The sequence below is a fragment of the Mandrillus leucophaeus genome, unplaced genomic scaffold (genome assembly GCF_000951045.1).
Source record: "Mandrillus leucophaeus isolate KB7577 unplaced genomic scaffold, Mleu.le_1.0 Scaffold97, whole genome shotgun sequence".
Lineage (NCBI taxonomy): Eukaryota > Metazoa > Chordata > Mammalia > Primates > Cercopithecidae > Mandrillus > Mandrillus leucophaeus.
Window position 1 is genome coordinate 516,515 of NW_012110585.1, and position 21,686 is coordinate 538,200.

The following is a 21,686-nucleotide window of genomic DNA, read 5'->3' on the forward strand; positions in this document are numbered from 1 at the left end:
ACCTGTAGGATTACTGTTAGGATTAGAGGTAAGAGTCTAGTTGTAGAGTGAAGGCTCACACAAATGATACTATTACTATTATTGTTCAAGATGATTCCTAGGTCGAATACTCCTTCTGGATCTAACATTAGAAGAATGACCTCATTATTCATCTCCCTCACTACATCATAGCTCTATAAGGAAGCTTATATTCACCCCTACATACTCAGATTATGGCAAAGTACCTGGCATATAGTAGACACTCAATAAAAACCTGGTCAATACATGAATAAACTCTCTGTTGCACTAAAAGGCAACTGTTTTCTTAATTCAGCTAAAGGACAGAATGTGTCTTATATTGATACTACAAATCTCATTGCACCATGTCCTGGGGCAGAGAGAGAGTGAAATTATTGAGCACTAAGTGTTAAAAGAATGCTTAGGGGTCAGGGGCGGTGGCTCACACCTGGAATCCCAGCATTTTGGGAGGCCGAGATGGGTGGATCATCTGAGGTCAGGAGTTCGAGACCAGCCTGGCCAACATGACGAAACCCCATTTCTACTAAATATACAAAAATTAGCTGGGCATGGTGGTGCACACAGATAATCCCAGCTACTCGGGAGGCTGACGCAGGAGAAACGCTTTAACGTGGGAGGCGGAGGCTGCAGTCAGCCAAGATTGTGCCACTGCACTCCAGCCTGGGCAACAAAGTGAGACTCCATCTTAAAAAAAAAAAAAAGAAAAAAGAATGCTTAGGAATCAACTCCCCTCCTAATGCCCAGACAGGAGAAATGACTTGCTCAAGCCACAGTTCTGCCCAAGCCAGCACCAGCCAGTGGCACAGCAGAATGGAAAGAGGGAGTGGTACCTACTTTCACAGCATAGGTGCTGCCGGGGTCCTCAGAGCAGGTGGCACAGTAATAAATGGCATCCCCCGAGTCACAGCAGGGTTTGTTACAAGTCAGCTTGAAGAGTGACCAGTTATTCTCATTGAAGTGGAGCTCCTTTTTCTGGCCGCCCATGAAGAGGTCCTCACATTTGGCTACAAGGCGGGCCAGGGACTGGGTGTAGAGTCCCCCCAGCTTGGCGTAGGTGCCCTCCTTGCTGCTGATGTTGCTTAGGAGACCGTGCAGCTGAAACTGGGTGCTCCCGGTGGAGGCTTGACTGGACACACTCAGCTGGGAGGACGAGGCAGATGGGGTCCCTTTGCACTGGAGGCCAGGGCTCCCACAGCCACCTCTGTTGCCCGCCAGCCCTGCTGCTGGAACCCAGTGGCCACTGCCTTTGAAAGCTTTCTCCAGAGGATCAGAAGAGGAGAAGACAGCATGGTGGCGGTTCCCGGGGCTCAACGAAGAGCTAAAGTGACACTCGTCGTGGACGTTGGTTTCTGAGTGGCTTAGATTCAGTTTGGGGCCTGCTGTTTGGGGCTTGGGGGAGCCTTGGGTCCAGAAGAAGCCATCCGGCGAAGAGGCTGCCCGGCTCACTATCTTTTTCTGGGGGAGTGGAGGGGGTTGCCGGGGTCCACTGGGGGACACATCCTCAGTGGAGCCTGAAGGAAATGGAACGGGAGCAAAGAGCTTCTTCCCGCTGTTGGTGGGCGAGTGAGCCAGCTCAGACGAGGGACCTGAAGAGGAGAGACAGAAACCATCAGGCCAAGCAACGCCACTTAATTCCAGGATCCTGCAGACTTTTTTTCCTTTATTTATTTATTTGGTCAAAGCAATTGATTTTATTTTACTTCTTTTCTATTTCTCGAATAGACAATAGATGTACAGTGGAAAAAGTGAAAATGCAAAAAAGGTATAGATTGACCATTAAGTCTCCCTCCTAGCATGTCCCTCAGCACCCAGCCTCTCTTATCAGAGGAAACCACTGCCAGTAGTGTTTCATGCATCCCTCCAACAATCCAAACAAATGTGCACACGCGCACACACACACACACACAATTACATAGAAAAGAGCAAACAGCGGCTACTGTTTGGAATAATGCTTTTCTTTCACATCTTGGAGAGACTTTTTAATGAAATATGCAGATCTATTTAATTATTTTAAACAGTCTTACCATAATATATCATCATATGTAAGTATCATAATTTATTTAACCATCCCTTTTTGATGGACACTTAAATTGTGTCCAATATTTTGCAAACAATGCTGCAACAGCAATAACAAACTTGAACATGTGTGGTTTCAGTGGAATTTTTTAACAGTCAGGTTTATAGAGGGTGTAATTGACCAATGGTAAAATTCTCCCTTTTGGCTGGGCATGGTGGCTCATGCTTGCAATCCCAGGAGGCCGAGGTGGGCAGATCACCTGAGGTCAGGAGTTCGAGACCAGCCTGGCCAACATGGCGAAACCTCCATCTCTATTAAAAACACAAAAACTAGCCGGGTGTGGTGGCAGATGCCTGTAATTCCAGCTACTCAGGAGGCTGAGGCAGGAGAATCACTTGAACCCGGGAGGAGGAAGTTGCAGTGAGCTGAGATCGCATCACTGCAATCTAGCCTGGGAAGCAAGAGCGAGACTCCATCTCAAAAAAAAAAAAAAAATCTCCCTTTTTAGTATGCAGTCCCTGGAGATTTCACGCATACCCTGCTGGCTTAGTGAATAAGGCAGGCCCACAGAGATTTTAGAAAGCGGGAAGGTCATGATTTTAGAAAAAAGAAATGGATCTTAAAGAAAAGTGAGTCTTTTCAAGGCCCCACAGTTTCCGGAGTGGTGCGTATGGATAAAGAGTCTGCCTGGGCAAAGGCTCACTCAGGGCCACAGGTGTCTGCAGGGCATGAGGACAATCAGAAAACCTTTCTAGGTAGCGCACAGAATGGTGAGATGAAGGTCCAGTCTCTACAAAGGTGAGGGCTGACCTCACTTTTGGCATCAAGATATAAAATAGTGGCTTCACAATGAAAGAAGAGTTTAAGTTTATATATATATATATGAGATATACACTATTTTATATATATATGTGTGTGTGTATATATATATGAGATATACACTATTAGAGCCAAGGGCAAACTGAAAAAATACTCATTTCCTATATTCTCAGGACTGCTCTAAGGTGTTATCTGCTATTTTAATAACAGCTTTTAGGGGGATAAAAGAAATAATAAATCATATTCATAGTCTGTAAAATGCATCCTATTATCTTGAGGGTTAAAATATGAAAGAAATATGGCTTGCAGACTGGGTGTGGTGGCTCACACCTGTAATCCCAGCACTTTGGGAGGCTGAGGTGGATGGATCACTTGAGGTCAGGAGTTTGAGACCAGCCTGGCCAACATGGTGAAATCCCATATCTACTAAAAATACAAAAATTAGCTGGGCGTGGTGGTGCATGCCTGTAATCCCAGCTACTAAGAAGTCTGAGGCAGGAGAATCGCTTGAGCCTGGGAGACGGAGGTTGCAGTGAGCCAAGATTGCGCCACTACACTTCAGCCTGGGTGACAGAGTGAAACTTCATCTAAAAATAATAATGATAATAATGGGTTGCAGCCCTAAGAAAATACGTACTTAGGATGTGTACCCCTCATTGAGTTCTCCGTGCCACATCACCCTAATGGCAGAGCATGGAGTGTCTGTATGCCTTTCCACACCTTGGCAGTGGGGCCAGAAAACAAACAAACAAAAAGGCAGAACAAATGCATAGGAGCAGACAAGGGGTAGAAGGCCCCAAAGGAAGCAAATTATGAGTCTTGTGTCACCGCACTCAGGTGCACAGGACATTTCCAGGGCTTCTCCTGAACAGTTAATAACCTTCTAGCTCACACTGAGCCCTTCTCTGCTTTCTCCAACCCAAGAGGGAGCAGAATAGACCCCTGAGGCTCAAACACCAGTTGCAAGCCACTCAGATGAAGATTGGGTCTCCCTATTTCTGCTGCTGCACAGGGAGGAGGGTCTCTCTAGGGAGCAAGATGGATGGCCATGGGCTGACATTCATGCCCCAGCCTCAGTGACCAAGGCTGCATTAGTGAGTGACGGCAGGGCAAAACCTTGAATGCAACGCTCACAGGAGGACAAACTCAGCACATGCAACCTGTTGAACACAGGAGCTGAGAACCAATGGGTTCAGGCAAAGAAAAGCGCTGGGCAGCTGAACAAGACTGTGGGGTCTCTGCACCAATATCCTCCTGGGCTCTATCATCTATCATAAACTCAAGAGGAACTGGGCATGGTGGCTTATGCCTGTAATCTCAGCACTTTGGGAAGCCAAGGCGGGAGGACCACTTAAGCTCAGGAGTTCGAGACCAGCCTGGGCAACATGGTGAACCCCCAACTCTACAAAAGATACAAAAATTAGCTGGGCGTGGTGGTGCACACCTATAATCCCAGCTACTCAGGAGGCTGAGGGGAGAGGATCGCTTGAACCCAGGAGGCAGAAATTGCAGTGAGCCGAGATTGTACCACCACACTCCCACCTGGGCTACAGAGTGAGACTGTCGCAAGTGAAAAAGAAATTCAAGACAGGAGCGCCGTGTTTCTTAAGCTCCCCTTGCCCACTTTCCCATCTGCAGTAAGCAATCTTTGTTTCCCTGTGGTTCATCAAGATCATAGGGAGTTGTCCTTCCCATTTGCTAATGACAGGCGGGGCCCCTGGCAGCAAGGCTGAGTGAATGATTTACACCTCTTCCAGGAGGGCTAAAGTTAATAATAAATCAAGCAGTGATGGTGCAGTCTGGACCAATCACTTTTATATGCCCACGAATTTTCCCCTCAATAGTCAGAATGGAGGATGCACAAGAAATAGCAAGCCAGAGGAAGGAAGATCCAGATGGCAGTGATTTCAGCAGGTGCTGAAACCCTGCAGTCCACAGGTCTCCCCATCCCACGCTCCCCAGGAAAGCAACGGGGACAAACGGAGGCTAGGGCAGATGATTCACTTCCTCTCCCTCCTCCCTCTAGCAGAAGAGGCTGAGAGGAGGAGGAGGATCACTTGCCATCTCCTAGATAAAAAAGGGAGGGCAAGACCACCTACTTATGGGGCTCTCAAAGGACTGTAAGCCTCAACCACCAAACTCCCAGCCTGATGAGCAGGAGAAAAGGGAGTCGTGAGCACACATCCACTTCCTGACCTTTCTGCGTTCTGGGCAGCAGAAACCGTCACCAGCGAGGCGTTTGATTCTCAATTTATCATCAACACGACAGAAGCTGAGGCTGGGGGATGGGAGGGGGGTGTGATCAGAGCCCTGGTCAATGCTTTCATCAGTACCCTCAGAGACAAGGACAACCTGCCTACGTTCAGGATTCCTTCCCATCCCCAGTCCAGTTGGTCAGGGAGGCTCATAACAGACTGGTTTCCTGGCTGGTCTCTTCTTTAAACCTTAGGCTTATCTCCCCATGTCTATTGGTTTGGTCTTCCTTGTCTTTACTACAAGGCTCTCCTGATACCACCAGTATGCCCCTCTTTGCTTCTGCCCCAATTTGAGGATGAGCAGTGGAGTGAACACTTCCCCAGCTGTCAGCCTGCCCCGCCTGAGTTTCCTCCTTTAGAAAATGGCCAATGACATCATTGTGAAGGTCCCTTGCAGCGCTAATAGTCTATAATTTCAGCTACTCTCTCCATTTTCAACCTCTCTAAACATGCATTTTATCTCCAAGCTGCCCCTGAAATCAAATAGCTCTAGGCAGATCGTTATCTTGCTTCAATTGTTCTTCCTTCTATCTCTAGTTCCCACAAATTGCCACTGGTATATTTTTCCAATCTGTGAGGAGACCAGGGATCTTTTAGCAACATAATCAGTAGCACTTCTAATTCCCTAGATGACCAAAGAGAATCAAGAGGTTCTGCTTTAGACTGTATGGTAGGTCTCAGCACAAAAAACACTTCGTGTGTTCAGGCAGCTGGAAGGAAGCGATTTTCTCCTTCCTTCTGTTTTCTCTTGCTTTCCTGTGGGAGCTGTTAGTCAGTGACTTTGATCAGATCTATACCCTTTCACTACTTACCTATCATTTACTGGGTAAATCTGACAAGGGATACTACGTATTAGGAGGGAAACTTGACTTCAAGGATTAGCACACGCGCTGATTAATTTTTCTTTATTTCTTAGATGGCTATGAGTTTGGGGCACCAAACTCAGTACTTGCTGCATTATGCACATACTCATCAGGGACTAGCACTGCATACCCAAACATTCCCTACCCACGCCCTTGCCCAGCAGAAGTAAAGGCATGTAGCTACACAAACCTCATCAGGTGAAATACAGCTCCCTGAAATGTGGACTTTACAGGGATAACTGGGCATTATCTACACATATTACGATTTTTTTTTTTTTGACGAAGTGTTGCTCTTGTTGCCCAGGCTGGAGTGCAATGGTGGGATCTTAGCTCACTGCAAACTCCACCTCCCGGGTTCAAGTGATTCTCCTGCATCAGCCTCCCAAGTAGCTGGGATTACAAGCACCCACCATCATGCCCAGCTAATTTTTTATATTTTTAGTGGAAACAGGGTTTCAACATGTTGGCCAGGCTGGTCTTGAACTCCTGAACTTCAGGTGATCCACCCACCTTGGCCTCCTGAAGTGCCGGGATTCCAGGCGTGAGCCACTGTGCCCGGCCTATTATGATTTTTGTATTCAGAAAAGATGTGCCTGGTTCTATGACAAGCATACTACATTCCAACCTAATGCATCCTTCCTCTGAGCTTACAGATCCTTAAAGCTCTCCAGGTGTGGAATTACAGCTGATGAGAGGTCAGAATTCACTCTTGGAGCCCCCACCCCTGCCTCACCACCTCCAGGCCACTCCAGGCCTCTGAGGATCCTATAGTTTCTCAGGTATTCATATTCTTGGGGATCCTTTGAAATAGATGCCAACATGCAGCCCTTGCAGATGAAACTGATTTCTCCACTACATGGCAAATGGTAGCTGTCTTCTGTGGAATCTGAAGGCACTCCTAAAGACCTCCTCTGGCTAATTATCTTGACTCGTACCTGGGGAACTATCTCTCCATAAACACGGCCTTAGGCAACACAGCAGCTATGTTCTTTTTTTTTTTTTTTTTTTTTTGGGACGGTGTCTTGCTCTGTTGCCCAGGCTGGAGTGCAGTGGCCGGATCTCAGCTCACTGCAAGCTCCACCTCCCGGGTTCCCGCCATTCTCCTGCCTCAGCCTCCCGAGTAGCTGGGACTACAGGCGCCCGCCACCTCGCCCGGCTAGCTTTTTGTATTTTTTAGTAGAGACGGGGTTTCACCGTGTTAGCCAGGATGGTCTCGATCTCCTGACCTCGTGATCCGCCCGTCTCGGCCTCCCAAAGTGCTGGGATTACAGGCTTGAGCCACCGCGCCCGGCAGCAGCTATGTTCTTATTGTCTGCAGCAGCTGCCACATTCTGGATTAGGAAAGCCGGAAAGAACACGGAACAAATACACCCTGCCACCTAAAGTAGTTCCAAATTCACAGGCAAACCACTGGTTCAGAAAAGTCTGCCTAAAAAATCCATCCACAACTTTAGCCAACAGCCCATAGTCTTGGATGTCCCATGGGACGTGAGACTAATTCAAACACATCCTGGTTTGATGCTGGTGTTGGACTGCTGTTTCCAAATTCTGCCTTACAATTAAGGGTGCAAAATGGGTAAGAGGGGAGAACATTTTTCTGGGACCTTGGGCTATGTCTCAGTTGCCTCGTTTGTAGGTTTTTAATAATTTCGCACGCTAATTGGGCCAGAGGGCTCCGAACCCCAGGTCCTAAGTTTTCCTTCCAATTTCCAATTCTGCATAAGGATTGGAAGGAAGTTCCTGGCTATACAGTACAACACGCTCCATGCCTTTAGTGAATGTGCTTCAGGGAAGAGAAAGCGTTTCCAGTGGGAAACTACATGTCACGTATGCTGCACTGGATGGGATCTTAAAAAGACCAAGGGAAGGTACACTAGTTTGGTGTCATTATATTTAGAAAGCAGAGACGAGAAATCAGGATTTCAGTGGTTGAGAAGGACAGCTTAACCTCTCTGCGGAAATGCAGGCCAGAAGTTCAAACATGGTACTCTGAGGTTTTCCTTATTATAGAGTCCTCTCTTCTCGCTGGGTTTTAATAGGCACTTTCATTATTCTCTGCAGCCAAAATGAGAGCTGAGTTGACAGAGGAAGTGGTCAGTCCTGTTTTGGCTCTTTCTGTGCACAGCTCTGCTGTCTGATAGCAGCTGCGTCGGAACAAATGCAGAGGCAAAGAGCAGTGTCCCAACTAAGTTTCCCCAAACCTTTAGCTTTTGTGTTGGACCATTCTCCAACTTTAAGTAAAGGTAAAGCAAGTGGAATATGGATGGAGAAAACCTCACCCATACCCTGTGCCCTGTGGCCCTAGTGCAATTCCCTCATGTGAGAGGTGAGAAAACTAAAGCCGTCTGCACGGGCACCTTCCAATATCACCCAGGAAGTGGCTGTCATGCAGGTTTCTGCCAACCGCAATTAACTATTCCTGCATCAGAGAGTATGAAGGGTGGGGCCGAGGGATGCTTTGGCTTTACATGGACTTGTTCCTCTGAAGGCAAGTGTTGCAACCTCTTATTTGGTTCCACAATCAGAGCAGGCTCAACATTAAATATAGAAAAAAACAAACAAAAAGCAAAGCAGGCCGGGTTCGGTGACTCACGCCTGCAATCCCGGTATTTTGGGGAGCTGAGGCAGGCAGATCACCTGAGGTCAGGAGTTTGAGAACAGCCTGGCCAACATGGTGAAACCCCATCTCTACTAAAAATACAAAAATTAGCTGGGTATAGTGGTGCGTGCGCCTGTAATCCCAGCTACTCAGGAGGCTGAGGCAAAGAATCACTTGAGCTTGGAAGTGGAGGTTGCAGTGAGCTGAGATTGCACCACTGCACTCCAGCCTTCGTGACTGAGTGAGACTCTATCTCACACACACACACACAAAAGCATTTCTTTAAAAGAAACCTTTGCTTTTTTCAAGAAACTAAACGTGTTCTGAAACTGGAAGCAGGTTATTAGCATTTTACAACTGGATGGAAAATGTGGCATTTGTGAGGAGTCTCTCCAGACCACTTAATCATCCCAGGAAACAATAATCAAGATGTGAATGTGATTTACATGCGAAAGAAGAGAAAGCTCTGCCTCACTTTGGAAAACAGGCTCTAGGTACCTCGAATGCCCTGCCTACAGCTCACATGTGGTCCTGGAATTGTGATCTTTCAATCTCCTGTTATAACATAATCATTAAGGGTTTTCTTCCGAGTTAGTAAAATTAAAAGTTAATTCAAAGCACTTTCCATGCCGGGCGCAGTGGCTCATGCCTGTAATCCCAGCACTTTGGGAGGCCGAGGTGAGCAGATCACTTGAGGTCAGGAGTTTGAGACCAACCTGGCCAACATGACGAAATTCTGTCTCTACTAAAAATACAAAAATTAGCCAGGCATGCTGGCATGCCTGCAGTCCTAGCTGCTGAGGCAGGAGAATTGTTTGAACCCTGAAGGTGGGGCTTGCAGTGAGCAGAGATTGTGCCACTCCAGCCTGGGCAACACAGCAAGACTCTGTCAGAAAAAAAAAAAAAAAAGCACTTTTCAGATGCTGTGATGGAAAGTAAATTGACATTTTTAGAGGATACTTTGGTAATATCTATTTAAAATACACATACAGTTTGATATGTCAGTTCCATTTCTTCTAAGGATTTGTCTTATAGATTTGCTCACCAAATCATGCGAATGTATGACACAGAGTCTTACTGTAAGTCTTGCAAAAATCAGCCTAGACATGCATCAGCAAGAGAGGGATTTATAGCCAATTCATACAATGAAAAAACAAGCAGCCATTTTGAAAAACGAGGCAGTTCTAGGGGTTCTGATTTGAAAGGCCTCAAGATATGTGAAGTGCAAACATGTGTAGAACTGAATTTTATATTTGACATATGGATACACATTTTTGGGATGATACAGAAAACAATCTTAAAAGTGATGGTAGGAGCTGGGATGGGGTGTCAGAAAACTGACTTGTCATTTTAACCTTTCTCCATTGTTTGAATTTTTATAAGAAATGTATTAACTTTATTGGAGCAATAATATATGATTTAAAATTCATTTTAATGAGGAAGGTTTAAGTTAGGTTGAAGCTTCACTTCAGTGATATTATGGCTTAGGCCACAGAAAATTTTTTAAAAAATAAATGTTTTTTTCCTTTGGGGCACTCCTATCCCTCCCCACCCTGTTCCTGGCTTGATTTTTGTCCCAGCACTCACTGCCCCTCTGACCAGTAGCTACTTTACATCTTATCTTTCTTATTGTCTATCTCTCCCTACTAGAATGTAAGCCCCTTGAAGGGACTGGGAATTATTTCCATAACTGAAACTTCAGCATCTAAAATTGTACCCAGCACAGAGTTTACACTCAACAGTATCTGTCAAATGAATGACTGAATTAATATACATTTTTAAAAATTTTGCCAGTAGTAGTCAGCTTATTGAGAAAAACCAGCTGACTACCGTCAATATATTTAATTAGTGTTCTGTATCTCTGGTTTGCCAGCTATAAAAATAAGAATGATGTCACTGCCCTGGTTCATGTATTCATGCAAGTGAGAATATCTATATGAACTGTATTTTCAGACCTCTTATCTATTGCTGGTGCCAATGGTTTCAGTTCAACAGAGAACTCTCTAATCTCCTCTAATCTCCTGGCATTCAGAAATGTTTGCTGAACTGTTGAACTGAATTTTAATGTTATCCTACATCAAAGAGGTAAATTATCTCAATGAGACATTAGGTTTGCATATTTACAAGTAACCACTTAAAGCAGAAGGGTCTCCTGATGACCATTTCTGATCATCATTTCCCTCACACATCCAACCATCTATTCTCTACAAAAACCTTCCCCTTGGCAGCCTTCATGGATCTGTCCTGACACATGCAGTCTGTCCCTCCTAAACCAAGCATAAACCAAACAACTGCTTCGACAAATTTTCCTTGCACTGAGTTGACTGGCTGTTCAATTGACTTGGACAAATGGGATAACAGATGCACTGGAGGAATATGAAATCTGATACAAGTATAAAGAGGTGAAATTAACATTGATACAAAAGTGGCATTTTGCCACTGTAACATTTAGAACAAACACCTGTTTTAAAAATGTAACAAAGTTAGAGATTTTGATTAGGTTTTCCTTACACAACTAAAACCATCCCCCCCATAAAACTTGAATCACTAACTTTAGCCATTAACCCTGATACAAGTATAAAGAGGCAAAATTAACATTGATACAAAAGTGACATTTTGCCACTGAAACATTTAGAATAAACACCTGTTTTAAAAATGTAACAAAGATAGAGATTTCGATTAGGTTTTCCTTATACAACTAAAACCTTCCCCGCCCTGCCACCACCCCCAGCCTCCACTCCTTTGCCCCTCCCGCCATAAAACCTGAATCACTAACTTTAGCCATTAACGCTATTACATTTCCAAGAAGTTTACACAAACCACTATCATGATATGCCCTGGAATGACTTTTCCTCCACTCATTCAGGCCAGCCTATACTGTGGATGGAAAAAGTCAATGAAATGCAAAGTTTTCACTAGTGGATTCTTACTGACAAAATAAATGTAGAGTCTAATGGTATCTTTTGGCTTAATGTATAATATTAGAAAGGCAGACACTACATGCAAGTTTCAAAGAACTTCAGTGTGAACTGCTTCTGCTTCTATTTGGATCTAATCTCTCAGCTTAGGTGCTACATGCCAAATAGTAACGAAAGTTGCAATGGATAAATATTTCAGTTACAAGATAAAAGTGAGTTAAGGACCCATGGGACTGGAAGAAAATTGTGCAATAACAGATCTAAGCTGCCTTGGTAAGCGGTGAGAAGTGAATGAAGGATTTCTCATATTACATGACCAGTAGTTCTGTATATTCTCCAGATTAATGATTAATGTTTAAAAGACATCAAAAAGAAAAGAGAAAGAGAGAGAGAGAGAGAGAGAGAATGTCATGCCTTTGGTCTTTTGCCAGTTTCAAAACATGGTTCCGGGTACAGAGCCATGCCCAGGGGCAGAAGATAGAAAGGTTGGCTCTCAGGGGCCAGAGTTCAGTGACAAGGTACATATCTTCTTGTTGACCTGGGAGTCCAAGTTTTGAAGTGCATTTCCACGGAACAACTAGCTTGTGATAAAGGAATACCATGGCAATGCATTCATTTTAATTCACGTTATTCAGAAATGAACATGAGAAAATGTCTGAAGAGGTTTCCCCATTGAACTCACAAACCTCCAGCATTGAAGTCACAAACCTCCAGCAGCTCTCTGTCTCCCATCTGCACAGATTGCTGTGAGAGTCATGTACAATTCGGCCCCTGCTTCCCACCAAGCTCATGTCCCATTTCCCCTTGCCGGTGTCTATTGAAGCGCGTCAGACTGGTCTCATCCTTCTCCCACGTGCACTGCCATCCCTGCGGCTTTGTTTCTCTTTTATTGTTTTCTGAACCTGGAAAGCCCTCTCCTCCTCACCCGCTATCTCCCCAGTTCTGGCCACATTTCAGATATGATCTCTAAGTCCCATGTTCTCATAAAGTCTTCCCTAAACCCTCCATCAGCCTTCATTGATTTCTCTCTCTTCTGGAAGCCTTTAAAGAAGCACTCATGTTCTGGGCTGCCCAATTTCCTACCGCATCCCATCCACCCATGTGCCATGTGTTCTAACCTTATCTTTCCTAGTTAGTTCTTAGGAACCCTGTGAGCAGACATCATGATTTACTGGTTCTGAGAAACAAAGTGGTGAAGCCATGAAGTCCAGTTCGCCTGACACCCGCTGGCTGGTGGCTGATGGTTCATTGTAGATCACTCCCCAGAAGTGGTTACAAACCCCGAGAGAGTGGATCAGAGCTGACCAGCACACGGGCTCATGGTCGAGATGCCCTGCCTTCTATGGAATAATCTGCCTGTTGAATTTGTTGGACAATGGGCTGGGAAAAGGAAGAAGATAAGAGCCTAGAAAAATCTACAGAAAAAGAAAATCTGTTGTTGCTACATTCCTCCCAAATCAAGACTAAGATATTTCCTGTTTTTAAGTAAGAACTGTCAGAGGTTTCTCCTCAGAACACACCACAGACTGCTTATAACACACACTTTTGTCTCAGGCAGTACCTATCGTTTAGGCGGAAAAATGTTGCTGACAGTAAAGTTGCAATAGAACCCTCCACTGTGTCATTGCCTACTGAGAAGAAATACTTTCATAGAAGTGAAAAAGGAAGCCATGTGAGTACAAGTCTAAATCCAACGTGCTAACGCATGCCTGAGAGAAACACAGGAGAGGACACATACACAAAGAATGCTGAAAGGGTGAGAGGGTTTAAATATGACCCATCCAGGCCACAACTATGGAAAAGCAAGAGTTCTTTTTTAGGGATATGCCCGATGGAGGACAGACCTACCCATAGGCTTTAGAGCTTAATCCAAAAAGCAGGCTAGATGGTAGCCTAATGAAGTCTTCATGCTTAATTCAGCAAACATTATGCAAACATCTGCGTGCATGCACATGTAGATGCAAAAGAGAGAGAGAGAGAGAGAGAGAGAGAGAGAGAGAGAGAAATGTGTGGTTTAGGACTAATCCTGAGGACAGAAGTAGAAAGCAGGCCTGTACATAGATGGCTCATTATGGCTCATTACCCAAGCAAACAGGAGCCTTTCAACCTCATCTTCCTCCCGCCATGTTGCCACGTCCACACACTTATAATTTGGAGAGGGCAATATGGATGGGTTGGCTTGCCATATATTCAGTAGATAATTTACTTCAACAGCTCCCTGGAAGAGTCTGCTTCATTGAGAAAGCAGGACCAAGACAGTAGTCCTTGCTCAGCCCTTCCAAATCCTGCAAGTAACCCACGACTGGTCTGGAAGGTCCAGGAGAATCTAAGCCTCTCCGTCAAGGTCAAGTTTGTTACCTCCATCGCTGCAGGTCCTGGAGTCTGAGGCCAGGCTGTCCGTGGAGCCGGTGGTGAAGCTGACGTGGACACCCCTGAAGGATGGACTGAGGCTCTCTGCAGAGCTCTGGCTCACTTTTTCCAAATCAGAGCTGCTCTTGTTCATTTTTAAAAGGTGCCTGGAAAAGGTAGGAACAAACAATACAAGTAACTCATTCGGTTTCCATTCAGAAACCAGGCTGACGGATCATGAATCTACCATGCTCTTGAAACTGGCCAATGTCAGCAAGTTTATTTAAAAAAAAAAAAAAAAAAAAGGTTTTGGGGAGACAGTAGAGGTTCTCTTCTGAGTCCTTATGTGCATGAATGGCAGGAGACTTCCTGAGACTCCTGAGAGGTTAGGAGAAGCGAGTCTATTAAATTTAAACAAGCACCAAAATTCTTATATGGACGGAATTGCCTTCACATTCTGACCCCATCTGCCGAAACATTTCTGTCACCTATTATATCCTGTGTAAAATCTCTACAAATAAAAATAAAGATATTATCATACACACCAATGTATAGAGATATACAGAGATTGGGTTGTTTTTGCAAGATGCCCGGACAAATGAATTGCAAACTAGGCCTTTACAAGTAGGATTTCTTTTTTTACCTGGTACTCTTTTGCTAAAGCTTCAAAGGGTCTAGATTGTTTCTTGGAATTAAGGAAAACTTTAAATGTGAACCAGACTTCCAGTGACATGCTTAGATAGAACCAAGTTGACATAACCCTTATTCCAGAACAATGGAACCAACCTTTGCTTTTCTATGAAATCTTTTGTTGCATCTCTAAATAGCATCACCGACAGATCAAGGACAGAAATACCAACTTCAAGAGAAAAACACTCGCATTGGAGAAAATAGTTCTATTATTAGGTTGGACGTTTAGCTTATTGATTTCTCCTTCTCACTTTCCAAGGGCCACTTGAATATTAATTTCTGATCTGACACTTTCATCAAGAAGGGAGACAGATCACACCAGGTCCAGCTCTTTCCCTGTTGGTGGAAACCCACATTTGTCTGAACTGATATTTCCTGATGACATTCCTGTTCCTACTACAGCAGATCCATATCTCAATAACTGCTATGGGAAATACACAATACAGTATTGATTTGACATCAGAATGGCCTTATTTCATGCACATGACCTTACAGTCAAGAATTTATTAGCTGTTCTTTGTGTTCAACATTGCCAGGCTTTGTTTTAATTTTCATAGGCACAGGAATCCCTTGTTTACTAACAGGAGGGTTTAAAGTTTGTTTGTTACCACAAAAAGTGCTCCTTAGAAAACACGTCCTTCTCCCCACTCCCAATCCTTAGAATTGCATTTTAAAAATGTGTTAAAGCTGTCAAATAAAGTGTGACAGTGACGGCAACGTTACGATGGCAACGTTACAACTAATCTTCACCTTTGTATCTCAGTGTCACTGTGGGAATCTTGGAAATACCAGTTCCTTAGGAAATGCTATGGCAGTAGCTGATCTTTATCTAACCTGCTGGCAAAATAAAATCAAAGACAGTTTCATACAATATTCTTATATTCACATCAGATTCACCACTAATAGTTTTCTCCAAGGGAAGCCAGGATATGAAGTCATGCATAACAACTCCTCAGTCTAGGAGAGAAGTCAGCTCTGTGGTTATCCCACTACGTTGCCCCCTCCAAAGTGGTCTCTAGAGTTTCTTGGTCTTCAGGCCCAGAAAATCACTAAGGGAGAAACTCCAGCACCATGGCTACGGAGCTGGCCCAGCTTCCCACTCCACAAACTTCATGAAATGGATGTAAATAGACAAAACGAAAAAATACATAGATATGTGTATGTATGAGCATATATATTCATATACATATGCGCACACACAAACACACATAGACACACACACACACACTTATTTAAAGTAACAGCCAAGATTAAAAGAAAGAACACTTCTCGGGTGCCAGATACAGAGGGAACGCCACACACAGGCAGTACAAGGGATACTTCAATACTAAGTGTATGTTTACTATAGGTTTCAGTAGACGCTCTTTATCAGGCTAAGGATGTTTATGTCTATTTCAAGTTTTCTAAGGTTTTGTATTTCAAAATCATTTTTGGCTATTAGGGTTTATGAAATGCCTTTTCTACATCTATGGGAAAAAATTGTATCATGTTTCTCCTTTACTCTGTGAATGTGATGAGTTATGTTAATAGCTTTTCTTAATTAAGCCATGCTTGCACATGTTGTATGAACTTATTTTACTACACATTGCTGAATTCAGTTTTATTAATATTTAGTTTAGGATTTTTACATTTACATTCAAATAGAGGCTAGCCCATAATTTTTCTTTCTTGTCCTGTCCTTGTCCAATTTGGATATAAAGGTTAAATTAGAATTATAAAATGACGGCTGGGTGCGGTGGCTTCCTCCTGTAATCGCAGCACTTTGGGAGGCCAAGGCGGGCAGATCATTTGAGGTCAGGAATTCAAGACCAGCCTGGTCAACAGGCCAACCCTATCTCTACTAAAAATACAAAAACTTAGCTGGGCATAGTGGCGTGTGCCTGTAATCCCAGCTACTCAGGAGACTGAGGCAGTAGAATCGCTTGAACCCAGGAGGCGGAGGTTGCAGTGAGCCAAGATGGAGCCACTGCACTCCAGCCTGGGCGACAGAGTGAAACTGTGTCTAAAAAAAAAAAAGAATTATAAAATGAATTGAGTAACTTTCACTTTTTCAATTACCTCATGTAGTTTTTTTGTTGTTGTTGTTGTTGTTTTTGAGACGGAGTCTCACTCTGTCGCCCAGGCTGGAGTGCAGTGGCCGGATCTCAGCTCACTGCAAGCTCCGCCTCCTGGGTTCACACCATTCTCCTGCCTCAGCCTCCCGAGTAGCTGGGACTACAGGCGACCGCTACCACGCCTGGCTAATTTTTTGTATTTTCAGTAGAGATGGGGTTTCACTATGTTAGCCAGGATGGTCTCGATCTCCTGACCTTGTGATCTGCCAGCTTACGCCTCCTGAAGCGCTGGGATTACAGGCGTGAGCCACCGCACCCGGCCTTATCTCACGTAATTTTTATAAGATAAGCATTATGTGTTCTCTGGAAGATTGCGAAAACTTGCCTATAAAACCATCAAGGACCAGTTGCTGCATAAGTGAGATCAGTAAAGATCTGGTTCTGATAAACCTAGGACCAACATTTTCAAGACAGAGACCCAAGAAACAGACTGGAGGATTAACAAGTCAATTCATGGTACTCACACCAGCTATTTATGATGTGAAGAAAGAAAGAAAGTAGAGCCATATCTCGTACCATAAAGAAACATGAATTTTCAACAGAAAAGAAACACCCATTAAATTTTAAATTCATCAGAAAAAATAACAGAGAAAACTTTATGAACTTGGGGTAGGAAATAACTTTTAAAATAAGGGCTAAAAACAGCAATATAAAGAAAAAGATAAATCTGACTACTTTAAAACTTAAAACTTCTGCCTGATAACATAAAAGGCACCATTAAAAAGTGAAAACAAACAAACAAACAAACAAACAAGAAAAACAAACCTTGGAGTGGCCAACTCACATCTTTGCAACCCACATAACTAATAAAGTATTGGTATGCAGAATAGAAAGAGTGCCTATAAATCTAAGAAACAGACAAATGACCCCATTTGTAAAGTGGAAATGAACAGGCAACTCACAAATGAAACATGAAAGGCCACTCAACACATGAAAAGATGATTAAATTTATGAATGATCAGATTATAAATAAAACAGGATTTCATTTCATACCCATCAGATCGGACTGGCAACATCAGATTTTGTTAAAGATCTAGGGAACTAGAAACTCTCTCACACTGTTTGTGAGACTGTAGATTGGTAAGCTCCCACACAGGATGACAATGTGATGAATCTTGTGAAGTTAAATACACACATTCCCATAATCCAATCACTCCATTTTTGGGTATATATATTCTTGAGCAATGTCACTTAAATAACTAGGAATGAATGAATGGCTAAGTCACTTGAGTGGGTCACTAGCAGTTTATTGACCAGCAGTTTATTTTAACAAAATAGAACAGAACAGAAAATATGAAAATGTATAGAAAGGATTTGTGAAACTTCGTTTTGTAAAACTTCTGTTTCAGATGTGTGTGTTTGTTGGGTCATGATATCAAATATATTTCTTACTGTTGGTCACGGTTTTTAAAAAAAGTTAAAAATTACTGCTCTAGAATATGAGTCAACAACCTTTTCCTTAAAGGGCCAGATGGTAAATATTTTAGGCTCATGAATCATAAGGACTCTGTTGCAACTACAGAACTCTGCTGTTGTAGCTGGAAAGCCACCATAGAAATTAGTGGCATGTTTTCTAATAAAGCTTTATTTACAAAAACAGATGGCTGGCATGTGGGCATTGACCAGCCTTGTCCAGTAGAATTATAATGCAAGCCATATATGTAAGTTAAAATTTTCTAGTAGCCACATTTAAAAAATATAAAATAAATGGGAAAAAATAGTTTTAGTAATATATTTTAACATAATGTATTCAAAATATTGTCATTTTAATCTATAATCAGTATAACCTACATCAATTATTAATGAGATATTCCATATTTTTTTTTCATTCTAAGTCTTTAAAATGTGGCATGCGTTTTATATTTACACACATTGCAATTCTGACTAATCACATTTTAAACTAGTGGCTACCACACTGTGCAGTACAGAGCAAGAGAAACTCTTATAAGTGGAGAAAGGTGTTCACAACGTTACAAATAGCAAATAACCTTGTAAACTGTTAAACTGTGCTTCAACAAAAGAATGAAAACATAGTCTTTTAGTGGGATGCTTTATAGCAGTCAAAAAAAATGAACTGGATTTTAGGGTAGCAATATGAAAGAATATCTTAAAATGCTGAGTATTAAAAGTAATTTACTTTTAAAAGGCTCAAATAAAGTGTGATGCCATTTGTATACAGATTAAAAACATGTAAGGATATATACAGATTTTATGGAGCATGTAATAAAATGTAAATAGTACTCATCAACTTCAAGACAGTGATTGCTCTGGGTAGCAATGGGAGGTTGAAATGGGAATTGGATAGGGAGGGATCTTCCACAGTAGCAGTAATAGTTTATTTTTAAAAATTCTGAAGCAAATGGCAAAATGTTAATATTTGAAAAATCTCAGGGAACACCTGCAGGTCAGTTAAATTATTATCTGAACTTCATTGCATGCTTGGAATATTTGATACGCTAAAAATGAAAATTTCTAGTGAGAAAGCAAATCACAGGGCCTGAATGAGGGCAGGGGGTGACTGCTCCTGTTGATCTGTTGTTGTGCCTCTGAGAGGCAAGGAACACACAAAATAACACAGTGGGATTTCCATCAGACCCCTGAGTGGGAACAGGTAGTCTCAACGAGGGTTGGTTTCACTACAGAGCACCGCTGTGGCTGGAAACAGTTGCATCATAGACCTAACTACTCTTGTAAGACTTGGGAGTTAACGCTTCTGTCTATAGTTACCATGAGGCAGAAGTCACCGCTGTCAAAACTCTCATCAAGTGAATGCAGACAAAATTAGTCTATCCCTGTAATTACAGGATAAATTATCCGCAGGGTGTGTGTGTGTGTGTGTGTGTGTGTGTGTGTGTGTGTGTGTGTGTGTGTGTATTAGGGAGGAAGGGAGCCTCCCAAAGTGGACTTTGGGAAATCTTAGTTTCTAAGCCACAAGTGGAATTTTCATGACTTTTGGGATCTAACCGCTGCTTCTTTACTGGAAAAGCTCGAGAAATCCAGGTATCCTGCCAGGTCACTAAAACCCAATAGGTGACCAGGCATGGTGGCCCAAGCCTGTAATCCCAGCACGTTAGGAGGCTGAGGTGGGAGGATCACTTGAGCCTGGAAGTTTGAGACCAGCCTAAGTAACATAGCGAGACCCTGTCTCTATAAAAAAAAGAAAAAAAGAAAGAAAGAAAGAAAAAGAAAATCAGAAATCAGTAGGCATTTGGAATGTTCTGTTGTAAATGGGGACATAACATGTCTTCTAATACACATGTAGGTGACCCTTTTGCTTAATAGCAAAATCTTAAGGCTGGACACAATGGCTCACACCTGTAATCCCAGCATTTTGGGAGGCAGAGGCAGGTGGATCACTTGAGGCCAGGAGTTCGAGACCACCCTGGCCAACATGGTAAAACCCCATCTCCACTAAAAACAAACCAAAAACTTAGCTGGGCATGGTGGTGCATGTCTGTAGTCCCAGCTACTCAGGAGACTAAGGCAGGAGAATCACTCGAACCCAGGAGGTGGAGGTTGCAGTGAGCTGAGATGATGCCACTGCACTCCAGCCTGGGTGACAGAGTGAGACTCTGTCTCAAAAATAAAATAAAATAAAATAAAATAAAACCTTACAACGGATGACTCTTTCCTATGAACTGCATTAAAAAGCATCTGCCCTGGAAACCTGTACAATCTGTACTTTTTGAGAACTGCCACTTTAATGAGGGCATGAGCAAAACCACATCAAATTTAAAAATGAAAAGGAAGCTTGCCATCAAAGCACAGACTTACAATCAAGTTGTTTTTGTGTCTTTACACTGTGTGTGAAACAGACTTCTTAAGAATCCCTGGAAAAGGCTTACTATTGCAAAGGTGACTTCTCTGAGCCCTAATGGATTGTTCTATCAGATGTGAAGCCAAATGACAATGAGTGTAGTCAACACGGTATAGCAAGGCTACTTCGTTTTTTTAAAGGCACTTTTCCCTCATTAATAATACTTTGATCTGTCTTTCACAAAACTGGTGCAAACCATCTGCAAGATACTTCCACGGACAAAAACCTCATACTCCAGTCTTTTGTCTCTGGCTGGTGAATAACATTCTTATCAGCTACAGTGAGGGTACAGTCTCCACAGATGTCTTCACTCACGTAGTGTGATAAAAGACGTCTTGTGCTTAACCTCAAACTTCCTTTCTGCCTCCCACTGTTGATTACATACAGTCCAGGCGGGCAGGGTGAAATGTACAGGCCAGTGGCACAGCGTCCTCGGAGCCCCAGCCCTGCAGCTGCTGCCCAGTGTTTTGAGAATAGCTTTTCCCTCCATTGTCCTTAGAGAGAGAGGTCTTGCCAGAGTGGTCTCCATACTATGTTGGTAGAAAGCTGGAAAAAAAAGACTCCAGCCGGGAGAGCCATCTGCTAGACTTCCTCATTTGTAGGAACAAGCCTCATCTAAAAATACCCCTGAAGCTTTCAGAATGAGAGCTTTCAGAATGCCCACAATCCTTAACGGATGCCGGGCCCCAGTGTGCAGCAGAGAGTGAATCTCAGACTTTCCATGGCTGCTAGAATCCTCACATGACAGCAATATTCAAAGTGTGATTGAGGCCAATTTTCATTCTCACTGCCCCTGACTTTTGTTCGGTGCACATACATTTGGCCGAGAGCTTTCTGCCACTGGAGCGGAACCTTTGAAAACCCACATAGTGCCAGCGTGCAGTTTCAGACGGGCTCTCTAAATCCCAGCATGCATTCACACCACTGGCTCTTGGGATTGGTCAAATATACTAGTAAGTTTAGCCAAAGGATCTGGAGAAGATCTAAAGGAAAGTTTTAGAGAATCAAATGAATGCTCTGAAAGCACGAACAAGCTTTTAAAAAGTCTATACATGCTTTTTCAATTAAGAAGAAGAAAGGAAAAGACTGGTTTTAAACTCAACCAATAATTGTCTTAATCAAAGACTTGAGAACCTCTTACCATTCTAGACTCGGGCCCGTGGTGCCGTCCTCATCAGTGAGGCCTCCCCGGCCTTGTGACCAGCTGGGACAGTGACTTCAGGGTCC

The 21,686-nt window shown here is 43.2% G+C and overlaps 1 protein-coding gene across 1 annotated transcript in view; it reads right to left on the reverse strand.

Moving 5' to 3' along the window:
* LOC105532562 (tyrosine-protein kinase SgK223) overlaps positions 1-21,686 on the reverse strand; it is a 117,773-nt gene that overhangs the window by 9,123 nt on the left and 86,964 nt on the right. The window contains exons 4-5 of the mRNA XM_011970728.1: positions 13,848-14,005; positions 853-1,604 (exon numbers count right to left, since the gene is read on the reverse strand). Coding sequence (XP_011826118.1) covers positions 853-1,604; positions 13,848-14,005 — 910 coding nt within the window. The remainder of the gene's footprint in view (positions 1-852; positions 1,605-13,847; positions 14,006-21,686) is intronic.